Raw genomic sequence first — 13,244 nt, forward strand, 5'->3', positions numbered from 1 at the left:
CGACCACATTATGATTATTTATAGGCTGAATGCTTGTGTTATTTCCCCAGTGGTTTGTGTATAATTTGATCATAGCCGCCCACACAGCCAGGCAAAATGATCGTAGTTACGTCATCACCCCCCAGCATCCAGTAATGAATGGCCAGTGCCGATTACGTCACTCCAGGGCGGGGTTGCGCCATTTTGAATGTTGAGAGAAGTGTAGGAGGATAGAGCTGAGGAGGGTGGGTTGCAGGAAGAAAGCCTTAGGATCTTAAGATTTAAGCGTGAACGAAAGGACTACCGAAAAGAGCGTCTTTCCGAGGTCCGTCTTCATCCATTCCCAGACGAACTGCTTGCAATACAATAAATCCGGCAAAGTTATCTGGACAGTTCTGATATCAAAAATTAGCAGCAGCAAGCGAAGGTAAGAGCCGGAAGTGACGTAACAGCGGGCCCGAATGCGTGATTTTCCTTCAAAATACAGCTAGAAGTATCTGAACTTTAAAGTTTAATATACACATCATTAAAACCTTAATATGCCTATAGTTTTAATATTTAGGGAATATACTCACAATCTGCTTTATTATAATTGTGATATAAAATAATGTTACATTTTATATAATGAAACGTGAATATTTTATTTTCCGAATGGTGTAGTGCAGCTATTTATTAATAATCTAAATAAATTGCACTTTGGAATTAAGTTGATTTACATCAAAGTCCCTTTCAGGATATATGTGTATATCTATAGTATTTGGTTTGCACACATTAATAATAATATATTTGTAAATAATCAACAGATTTAAGATGAATTGATTAATGTAGTAATTTAAAATTATTTTTTAAATGTACACTACTGTTCAAAAGTTTGGGGTCAGTACATTTTTATTGTTTCTTTTTTTTAAAGAAATTAATACTTTTATTCAGCAAGGATGCATTAAGTTATTAATTAATAGTTTATTAAAAGTTAATAATAAATAATTTACATTGTTATAAAAAAAAATATATATTTTGAATAAACACTGTACTTTTTAAACTTGTTATTCATGAAAGAATCCTGAAAAAAAAAATCACAGCTTCCAAAAAATATTTGGCAGCACAACTGTTGATATTATCCGACATTGATCATTCTAATAATAAATCAGCATATTAGAATAATTTCTGAAGGATCATGTGACACTTAAGACTGGAGTAACAGCTGATAAAAATTCAGCTTTTCATCACAGGAATAAATTCTATTTTAAAGTATGTTCAAATAAAAAACATTAATTTATATTGTAAAAACATTTTGCATTTCTGTATTTTTAATCAAATAAATGCAGCCTTGATGAGCATAAGAGACTTCTTCAAAGACTATTACAAGTCTTACTGACCCCAAACTTTTGAACGGTAGTGTATAATGCTATTTTATACTGTGAATCAAAGTGAAAGTTTTAAAGTATATTTTTAGTGTAATGTTTTTGTTTTTATGAAAATCAATCTAACGTTGGCACATCATGCATCTTTTAGATATAATAAAATGGGCATTGCTTCACTGCACTGTGGCAATTAAAACTAAACACTAGAGATGCCTGTCATATGAAGCTCTTTGGCATCATTTACTTTCTCCAGTATCAATATTTTAGTATCATTTACCACTAATAAGTTTTTGATAAATAATGTATTAGCTTTGTTGGCTGCAAAAACATCAGCAATATTAAATGAAGTGCATGAATACACCGGTACAGTAGACAGTACAGATTTCCAAAAACATTGCATTGGGAAAATATATACACTACCAAGTCAAAAGTTTTTGAACGGTAAGACTTTTAATGATTCTCTTCCGCTCACCTGTACATTTTAAAATTATTTTTACTATTTAAAGTAACTTTTCTATTTTAATATATTTGAAAATGTAATTTATTCCTGTGATCAAAGCTACATTTTTATCATCATTACTCCAGTCACACAATCCTTCAGAAATCGTTGTAATATTCTGAATTGCTGCTCAAAAAACATTTGTTATTATTATTACGTTGAAAACAGCTGAGTAGAATTTTTTTTTTTCAGGTTTCTTTGATGAATAAAAAGTTCAGAAGAACAGCTTTTATCTGAAACATAAATCTTTTGTATCATTATAAATGCCTTAATCATCACTTTTGATCACTTTAAAGCATCCTTGCTAAAGAAAAGTATTAATTTCTATAATTTATTTTATTATATTTTTTTATTTTTATTTTTTAAAGAACTTACTGCTCATCCAACCCTGCATTTATATGATCCAAAGTAAAGAAGAAACAGTAAAATTTTGTAATATTTTTACTATGTAAAATTAATGTTTTCTATCCGACTATATCTTAAAATATAATTTATTCCTGTGATTTCAAAGCTGAATTCATTAGTCCAGTCACATGATCCTTCAGAAATCAGTCTAATATTCTGATTTGCTGCTCAAAAAACGTGTATTACTATTGTATTGAAATCTAAGCAGAATTTTTTTTCAGGTTTCATTGATGAATAGAAAGTTCAGAAGAACAGCATTTATATGAAAAATAAATCTTTTGTGACATTGTAAATCTTCATCATCACTTTTAATCAATTGCAAGCATCCTTGTATAATGTTACAAATGCTTTTTATTTCTGATAAATGCTGATCTTTGAATATTTCTAATAATCAAATAATCCTATAATAACAAAAAAAATGTTTTTGAACAGCAAATCAGCTTATTACAATGATTTCTGAAGGATCATGTGTTACTGAAGACTGATGTAATGATGCTGAAAATTTAGCTTTGATCACAGGAATAAATTACATTTTTAAATATATTCAATTAGAAAGTGGTTATTATAAACGGTAAAAAAAAATAGTTCACAATATTACTGCTTTCGCTGTTTTTTGGCTCAAATAAATGCAGGCTTGGTGAGCAAAAGAGACTTCTTTAAAAAAACAAATCTTACTGTTGAAAAACGTTTGACTGGTATTGTAATTTTTGAAATCATGTATACAGACAGAAACATATTTACGTTAATAATAAAATAAAAAAAAACGTGACTTTTTGTATTTCCAAGATTTTTAATTAATTATTAATTAATGGAATAGGTTCCTTGCATACAGGGTGGACAGGAGAAACACAAAAGGACTTTTCGGTCAGTTTGTTTTCCTTACGTACCTGTGTTTACTTGCTTAACCAATTCATAGAAAGCCAGGAATCTCGCTGTCAATCTGATAATTACCCACTTGTATTAATAAATCTAGTTTTATGTGATCAATTGCATTCTGTTCTACTTTTCAGAGTTACGAGTCCAGGCGCTTTTATTTTGAAAAACTGCATTTCCGGCGACTCTGTTGGAAATCTTGCTCTGGTCGCTGCCTTCACACTGCTTATCAAGACTAGGGTCCGACATCGCCACTCTCGCCATGGCAGGTAACTTGGCAAGTTTATGAGCTGCTCAAGCAAGGATTGTACTAAATCAATTTTATTATAGCGATAGCTTCTATTCGTTACAGTGGGCGCAGCGCTTGTGCTGAAGCCATCATCGGCATTGCTGCTCCACTGACAGTAGCCTAGCCACTTAGCTGCCTCGTTTCCCTCCAGTTAGCCAGCAAATCGGCAAAACTGATTTCGATTTATTTGTAATGTGACAATCATCTGAGGACCGAGGCTCATGTCTGATCACGAATGGCAGAGAGCGCAGGGTGTTTCTGTGATGAGCTGCATTTGCGTGGAAATCTGTCCGGTTAAACCCACCCCATTTGTTAGCGGGGATGCGCGGTCAGGCTACGTGATTTTTAATATGTCGGTTGTAAAAATGAATAGGCTCAGGGTAGGGTGTCCTGCTTGCCGTTCTCTGTGTATGTGTATATCACCCAGGCTGATGTATGAATGTGCTCGACATCTCGGCCTCTTTAAATCTCCTCCATTAAAGTAGCGAACTTTAACCGGCATCTGCAGAGTCATGTGCAGTCAAACCGCCGCGCGCTTCCCACTGTGACTTTAAACCGCTAAAACCATCACCATCAGCAGCAGCGACAAACACCAAAGCTTTCATTGTTATGATATTTAAATCCATGGGACCGCTATTCACAGAACAGAAATCGTATACATCAGTCGTGATGCTAAAATGGGTGGGAGGATTCACTTATACGGCACTTGATTTAGAAAAAAAAAAGCCTCCATAGACAGTCACGCATTTGTTGCCGATTATGGGTTTAGTGGAAAAAATTATATTTATATATATTTTTAATGGAAAGTCTGTATATATATTTCAATGTAATGTATTTTGTGTAATATTTAATGACTATTGTACAATCCCTTTAAATATAGTATAGTACTTTTTTAAATATAGATTAAAAAAAGTACACAAACTAAAGTAGTATTCATGGGTGTAACCTGCCAAGTAATTGAGATACTGTCAGAAATTTACTGAATTCTGTCTATGTATAGCAAAAAAGAAATGATGCTTTTTTATGTGATTTTTTTTTACACTAAAATCTGTACTTTTTAATATAGATTTTTGAAAAATTAGTATCTATGGGTGTGAAATGTTCCACGAAATTCAGATACTGTCAGAAATTTACTGAAGTCTATATATAGCAGAAAAGTTTAATGTTTTTATATTTTTTTTTTTATTTAAACTTTTTAAATGTATAATAATTTTTTTTAATTGTATTTAAACTAAAATAATTTAAAATATTTTTTTCTAAAATCTGTACTTAAAAAAAAAAAAGTAAAACTAGTGTTCAGGGATGTAAAATGTACCAAGAAATTCAGATACTGTCAGAAATGTACTAAAGTGTATATATAGCAAAAAGTGTTAATGTTTTTATTACATTTTTACTTTTTAAATATATAATTTATTTTGTAATATTTTTTTAAGCTTATTTTATTGTATTTGCACTAAAATAATTTTCTAAAATCTGTACTTAAAAAAAAATATAGATAAAAAAGTAAAACTAAAGTAGTATTCAGGGGTGAAAAATGTACCAAGAAATTCAGATACTGTCAGAAATTTACTGAATTCTGTCTATATATAGCAAAAACAATTTGTTAATGTTTTTTATTAAATTATTAAATTTTATTACATTATTTCCCTTTTTTACTTTTAAAATTTTTTATTGTATTTAAACTAAAATAAATAAATTCAAATAATTTTCTAAAATCTGTAAAAAAAATGAAAGTAGTAGTAAAGTAGTATTCAGGGTTGTAAAATGTACCAAGAAATTCAGATACTGTCAGAAATTTACTGAATTCTGTCTATATATAGTAAAAAAGAAATGAATAATGCTTTTTTATGTGGTTTTATTTTACACTAAATTTAAAGTTCTAGAATTTACACTAAAAAAAGTCAAAAATCCATACTTTTAATATAGATTTTTGAAAAAGTAGTATTTATGGTGTAAAATGTACCACAAAATTTAGAAATTTACTGAAGTCTTAATGTGTTTTAAAGTCTTTTCTGCTCACCAAGCCTGCATTATTTGATCCAAAGTACAGCAAAAACAGTAAAATTTAGAAATATTTTTACTATTTAAAAATATTTTTTTCTATGTGATTTCAAAGCTGAAATTTTAACATCATTACTTCAGTCACATGATCCTCCAGAAACCATTGTAATGTTCTGATTTGCTGCTCCTAAAACATTTATTATTATTGTTGTTGAAAACAACTGAGTAGATTTTTTTTCAGGTTTCTTTGATGAATAGAAAGTTCAGAAGAACAGTATTTATCTGAAATAGAAATCTTTTAACATTATAAATGCCTTTATCGTCACTTTTGATCAATTTAAAGTATTAATTTCTATAATTTCTTTCTCCAAAAAATGAAAAATACTGACTTCAAGCTTTTGAATGCTGTAGTGTATAATTTTACAAAAGCTTTTTATTTCAGATAAATGCTGATCGTTGGATATTCATTAAAGAATCCTGACAAAATGTATTCGGCTGTTTTAAATATTGATAATAATAGTAATAAAATGTTTCTTGAACAGCGAATCAACATATTAGAATGATTTCTGAAGGATCATGTGACACTGAAGACTGGAGTAACAGGAATAAATTACATTTTAAAATCTATTCAAATAGAAAACATTATTTTAAATAGTAAAAATGTTAAAATGTTTAAAATTTGTACTGTACTTGTATAAATGCAGACTTGGTGAGCAGAAATGTTATTGAATAAAAGTACAAGTATTCATTGTAACAGAACTCTAGTGAAGTACACATTTCTCAAAATGACACTCAAGTATAATAATGAAGTACTATTACTCAAAAACCTCTGCAACCCTTATAACTCATGCTAGGGCGGTTGTTGTTCCTCTTATTGGGTCTCCTGTAGCCACTTGTCTCATGAACAAACCCAACCAGTTTGGCGCTGCCTCAAACGGCCACTCGGGAGTTGCCTCAGCCCGTTTCTCCTCTCTCATTAAAAAATGATGCAAGAGCTGTCATATAAATTTGATATAGATTACTGCGATTATAGACAGTATTTTAGCATTGTTTTCTTTTTTTTGTGTGTGTGTGATGAAATTGCAAACTTTAACCGGCTTGTATGATTTTAGGAGCCGGAGGCGGGGGAAACGATGTGCAATGGTGCTTTTCGCAGGTGAAAGGGGCGATCGACGATGACGTAGCCGAAGGTGAGTACCTTTCCGAATAATCACTTCCTGTTGAGAACCAGACTTTATTTGGATAGTCAAAAGTGTGCAAAAAGACAATAGTGTGTCCTTAGTTACTATAGAGTGCAACAATCAGGATCCAGAAGTAAAAACCATGCATTTTCTCCACAGACTAACTGATTTTTAATGATAACTTATAAACCCTAAAAGACAGATCTGTTGTGAGCTCCAAGATTGTTAATTAGTGGAAACCATCTGTTCACATTATTTCAGCTTATTTTTTTAAATAATTGCATTTAGCAGCAGAATTCCTTGTGGAAAACTACATTGTCCATGATGCTATGCAAAAAATACACCAATCAGTGAGGCGTGGCAAATTACATTATCAGGTGGGTCTCAATAAATTTAAAATGTATTGTTGCTATAGAAGAAATGAACAACTTTACATGAGTAGTTTTATAATTCACCAGTGTTTTTAATTCGATTGTCATTTGCAATGCTTCATGGGATTGTAGTTCTTTCCTTTATTAGTGCCATTCAGTTAGGGCTGTGCAATTAATCGAAATTTGGTTTCGATTTCGATTTCTGCTTCAAACGATCATGAAAATGCAGTAATCGAGATGAAACGGTTATTGCGCCCCATTCTGCCCTTTTACCAGTGGTGCGCTTTCGCTCCTCCATAAAAGCCAAATTTCACATGCAAATCAGCTAAATCATGTAAGGTGGCTTTCATAAAATGGGACGTGCTTGATTTATTAATGTTTCTTTGATGTTGTGTTTTTAATAGCACGTAAGAAAACTTGCGCTGTCCTTAATGCACTCAGAGACGGAGCGGAACACGGACATGAAAGTTATCTTTTAGCTCAAGGTGCGCACCTAAACGGTCAAATACACGCAAAAATATTTCAAAATGAGGGGCTTGGTGATTATTCATGTAAACTCTTGTCAGTTATGTCTTAAATGAACATAAACAGTTGAGAATGAAAATCCGTGCTTAACAGTATAATGGGTCCGTGTGGTTAAAGCGGCAACACATTATATTCCTTTTGGCGTCTCTGTGCCTAATATGAATAAAACGTTTTATACGAGAAACATCACTCACTGCTCTTGAATGAAGGGCGTTTTTAGTTTTAATAAGAAACAAAGCATGTTTAACTATTAGAGTGAAGACATTGTTTTATTTTACATTAAATTCAATTTCTGTAGTATTGTTAGACTACTTTAGACTTTTGTATTGCTATCTTTAAATTAATCACTATGTAAAGTTTTGGAGCCTGTCATAATCGTTTAAATAATCGTGATTGCAATATTGACCAAAATAATCGTGATTATGATTTTTGCCAAAATCGAGCAGCCCTACATTCGGTACACAGTGCCTCAAATTAGTGGTTGTATTATACAGTAGTCAACATTCGAAGTGGATCAAAAAAGTTAATCAAAAGTTGTCCTAAGATAACAACGGGTGTTCTTTTTGGTTTTAGGACAAATTTGATGAAAGGTTTTGATCCACTTCGAATGTTGACTACTGTAATTCACCTTGGTTCATGGCTTATAACTCTTCAATGAAGACCTTTTTTTTTTTTTTTAATCCCTATGGAAAAATGGGGAAAAAATATTTGTAGAACCAACAAGGGGAAAAAAGTCACTTTTGCACTCTATATGTGACCGTGGACCACAAAACCAGTCAAAAAGGTCAATTTTAGGCTGAAAAAATGTAAATATTGAAAAAAATTGCCTTTTAAGTCTTTAGTAATGCATATTACTATTCAAAAATTAGGTTTTGATACATTTGCGGTAGGAAATTTACAAAATATCTTCAGAAAACATGATATTTACCTAATATCCTAAAAAATTTGACCCATACAATGTACTTTTGGCTATTGCTACAAATGTAGCTACAAATGCTTTAAATCAGTGGTTGTATTGTTATAATTCACCTTGTAGCTGAATGGTTTGGTTCATGGCTTATAACTCTTCAATGAAGACCTTTTTTTAAAGTCCCTATGGAAAAAGTAAATGGGGGTGGGAATATTTGAAGAACCAACAAGGGGGGAAAAAGTCACTTTTGCACTCTATATGTGACCGTGGACCACAAAACCAGTCAAAAGGGTCAATTTTAGGCTGAAAAAAATGTAAATATTGAAAAAATTACCTTTAAAGTTGTCCAAATGAAGTCTTTAGCAATGCTTATTACCAATCAAATATTAGGTTTTGATACATTTGCGGTAGACAATTTACAAAATATCTTCAGAAAACATGATATTTACCTAATATCCTAATAATTTTGACCCATACAATGTACTTTTGGCTATTGCTACAAATGTACGCATGCTACTTAAGACTGGTTTTGTGGTCCAGGGTCACATATTGTCTTTTAGATGGCTATTTTGTTATTTTGTCATCCAGCATCCAGTCTGATTCACATATTCCTTCTTATTCTGCTATGGAAGGAAAACCGTGACTTTTGCAGACTTTGTGCGTCATCCCAAGATTTAAAGTGCACTGCTTGTAGGAATTTTCAATGTGAACACTATAAAATGGCGTAGCCGTAGGTTAGCGCATAAGTGAATTTGGGCACACCTATTGTCATGCTTTATTAATAGTTTTAGTCAATGGTGAAGGCAACAGCTTGATGCATCAGTCTAGTTTCCTGTCAACAGCAGGATGTCAAGTGAGGTGGGATGATATGACCTTTAATTCATTAGACTTCACTCTTCAAGAGTCTTTCAGCACACTTTGTCTCTAGCAGCCAGTTGACTAAATTCAGACATGTTCAAGCTCGTATGAATGTTACGTTCTCTGCAATGCAGAGCACCTTGTTTGTAAGCTTCTTAAAAGAAACGGCTGTTGCTCTGTCCAGTTGTTGCTTATTAGCTTCACCGTGAAATGTGCTTATGGATCAGTTGCATAAGTCTGGATCTTGATTTCTGAGTTAGAAGCAGGTTTATGCTAAAGCTGATTCTTGAGCCTGAGCCTCGAATTCTATTACTGTTGATGGATATACAGTAATATTTGTAGGTTTTTCTTTTGTCTAGCGTAACTGAGATTATTCATCATAGAGGGTGAACATAGCTAGAAAATAAGCTTTTTTTTTACGTGTTCTGTTTAGTGTATATGGGCCATTCTACAGAATTGGTCCAAAGTCAGAGTTGAAAACAGTTTGGGGAGGGAAAAGCCTTTTTCTACGAATGTTGTATGTATGCAGATTGTAATATCCAAGGTACACATTTCTAGTAATCGTGCAGTTAAAGGAGTAGTTCACTTTCAGAACAAAAATTTACTGATAATGTACTCACCCCCTTGTCATCCAAGATGTTCATGTCTGTCTTTCTTCAGTTGTAAAGAAATGATGTTTTTTGAGGAAAACATTTCATGATTTCTCTCCATATAATGGACTTCTATGGTGCCCCCGAGTTTGAACTTCCAAACGAAGCCAAAATGACATCTAACACACATAATAAACCGTAAACAAAAGCTTTTCAGAAATAAAACAATGCAATGTTGTGAAAACAACAGCCAGTTTTTTAAAGAGATTCACTGTTTCTGGCGTAAGTGAATAAAATATTATTTTCCAAAGACAAGATCATCGCGATTCGCTGTTTTGTCATAAGCGACAAGAGCGAATCAAATAATAGGATACAAACTCATGCTTTCGCTGAGCCGCTTTAGACAGTGCACCAGTAGCGCTTCAATGGGCGAAAACACACACAATAATGTCAATGCGCGGTTTTGCCGTTGACTCAAGCGTTGTTACTAGGTCTAAAATGACATTTTGGAACTAGCAACTAAGGGTTGAATGAGCTGCGTAAGAAATTATTCCTACTTACAATAGCGTTTTAAGGACACAAACCTGACAAATGTCTCGAAATAGATCATCTGATCGATGTCTTGAGGTGTGGTAACCGTAGTATAAGCGGAATAATAGACTTCGGTCCATTGAATTCTACGAAAATAATGCACACCCGAGGTTGTGGCCGCATTACCACCTCGGATGTGCATTATTGTCTAAGAATTCGTCAATTATTCCTTACATAATGGCTTTCAATTATACTGTAATGTTGAATAGGTGTAATTATTAGGTAAAATAGAGGAAAAATGCATTTAATAAATTAAATTGACAATACAAATATGTGATTAATCATGATTTGTTACAGAAGAAAAAATCATGACCAGGTAAAAAAAATAAAAATAAAAAATGAATCATCACATCACCCCCCCCCCCCGAGTTAATAAGTTGAGTTTTACCATTTTGAAATCCATTCAGCCGTTCTCCGGTTCTGGCGATATCACTTTTAGCATAGATTAGCATAGATCATTGAATCCTATGAAGCCAATATAGCATCGCGTTCAAAAATGACCAACGAGTTTCGATATTTGTCCCATTTAAAATTGGACTCTTCTATAGTTATATCGTGTACTAATAACGGCAGAAAAGGTAAAGCTGCGATTTTCTAGGCCGATAAGATTAGGAACTACAGTCCCATTCCGGTGTATTAGTCAAGGAAGTTTGCTGCCGGGGGTTGGAGAATTAACCTATTTCCAAAAAAAGTGGAGTGTTCCTTTAAAGGGATATTTCTGTTATTACTCACCCTCATGTTATTCCAAACCCGTAAGACCTTCGTTTCTTTTTCAGGACACAAATTAAGATATTTTTGATGAAATCTGAGAGCTTTCTGACCCTGCATAAACGACAACTCAACTGACATGTTCAAGGGCCAAAAAAATAGTGACTTTATTCAATAGAAAGCATGCATTGTGGTTCTCTCTTGAATATACATCCAAGACTGAGACGGAAGAGAAGAAATTGTTAAATAGTTATTTTTGTTTTTTATTGCACACAAAAAATTCTCGTAGCTTTTTAGCTTTCTGACCCTTGAACATGTCAGTTGTGTTGCTGTCTATGCAGGGTCAGAAAGCTCTCAGATTTCATTAAAAATATCTTAATTTGTGTTCCGAAGATGAACGAAGGTCTTAAAGGTTTGAAACGACAAGAGGGTGATTAAATAATGACAAAATATTCATTTTTCGGTGAACTATCCCTTTAAGTCTTGGTTTGTATTGTACAGGCTTCTTATCAAACCCTTCTGACCTGATTCACTGACTTTGTTTCAGTTTTGGCCCTCAGGGTGGTCAGACTTGCACAAAGGGCCTTTGCTGCTTTTCTCATGCATTCTTCTGCTCTACTGGTTTATAAAGAGTTAAATTGGTGTGAGTCAGTCTTACAGTCCATCGATGACTGAGGCATCTGTCTCAGGAGCTTATATTGCTGCATGAATCTGGGTTACAGATGCGCTTTTTATATTTAAAGATTCGTCTCATTGAGTCAGTCAGTGACTCTCTGACTTTTGAGGCTAAATATGTTTGAAGCAAATCTCACATTAAATTAGCCGCTGTGGGTGTTTTTTGGCAAGATCCCAGTGCCTGCTGAGATGGATAAATTGTGTGTATGTTTTGGGGGGACGAGGGTGGATGAAATCTGACAGATGTTCTGTGCACGTCTGTTTCTGCCCGTCCTACAGCCGACATTATCTCTACTGTGGAGTTCAACCACTCAGGGGAGCTGCTAGCCACAGGGGATAAAGGCGGTCGAGTTGTCATCTTCCAGCAAGAGACTGAGGTAAAGGATCAGGCGATTTCATAGTGACATTATATCCGCTTTCATTCCCCCTTATGTCTTTCTCACAGAAATGTGTTTCTCTTTTTCCAGAACAAGAGTCAGCCACAGTGCCGTAGTGAATACAATGTTTACAGCACATTTCAGAGCCACGAGCCTGAGTTCGACTACCTGAAGAGCTTGGAAATCGAGGAGAAGATTAATAAGATCCGCTGGCTACCACAAAAGAACGCGGCGCAATTTTTGTTGTCCACAAATGGTTAGTAGTAGAATGTTAGCACTGTCACACAGACCAATAAGATCTCTATATTTTACTGAAGCATGAAGGTAAATACACTACATTAAAGGGGTTCATAATAGAAATGCTGGGGATTTATTAGATATAAAAATGCCATATTATGTAATTTATCATTTTCTAATTCAGAAATTCTTTATGCAATTTATAATTGTAAAAAAAAAATGCATTTAAAATTTCTCAAAAGGTATGCCATTTATAATGAAAGAGAAGCAAAATAAAAACTTCTGATTCTAAAATTCTCCCCCCAAAAACGTTTATATATATAAAAAAATTTACAACTCTAATACTAAAATTCTCCCAAAAAAAGTTATATAATTTATAATTAAAGAAAAGCAAGATAAAAGCTTCTCATTCAAAAATTCTCCAAAAATGCAATTTATAATTAAAACAAATTGCATATCTAATTCTAAAATTCCCCCCAAAAGTGATATAATTTATAATTAAAGAAAAGCAAAATAAAAACTTCAAATTCAAAAATTCTTAAGAAAACATGCAATTTATAAATAAAATAAATTACAAATCTAATTCCAAAATTCTCCCAAAAGTTATGTATTTTATAATCAAAGAAAACCAAAAAAAAGTTCTAATTCAAATGTTCTTTACAAAAAAATGCAGTTAATAATAAAAAATTAAAACAAAATGTACAAATCTGATTCTAAATTTTTTCCCAAAAAGTTTAACACGTAATTTAATAATTAAAAAAAGCAAAATATCTTCTAATTTGAAATTTGAAAATTCTCCAAAAAATCCTATTTA

General features: G+C 32.8%; 1 protein-coding gene across 1 annotated transcript in view; it reads left to right on the forward strand.

Moving 5' to 3' along the window:
* Window positions 1-202: 202 nt before the first annotated feature.
* ppp2r2ab (protein phosphatase 2, regulatory subunit B, alpha b) overlaps window positions 203-13,244 on the forward strand; it is a 31,110-nt gene continuing 18,068 nt past the window's right edge. Inside the window, exons 1-5 of the mRNA XM_073829383.1 lie at window positions 203-406; window positions 3,255-3,386; window positions 6,520-6,597; window positions 12,096-12,193; window positions 12,284-12,449. Of these exons, the coding sequence (XP_073685484.1) occupies window positions 3,380-3,386; window positions 6,520-6,597; window positions 12,096-12,193; window positions 12,284-12,449 (349 nt within the window). The 5' untranslated portion in view covers window positions 203-406; window positions 3,255-3,379. The remainder of the gene's footprint in view (window positions 407-3,254; window positions 3,387-6,519; window positions 6,598-12,095; window positions 12,194-12,283; window positions 12,450-13,244) is intronic.

Source organism: Garra rufa, chromosome 23, assembly GCF_049309525.1.
Source record: "Garra rufa chromosome 23, GarRuf1.0, whole genome shotgun sequence".
NCBI lineage: Eukaryota > Metazoa > Chordata > Actinopteri > Cypriniformes > Cyprinidae > Garra > Garra rufa.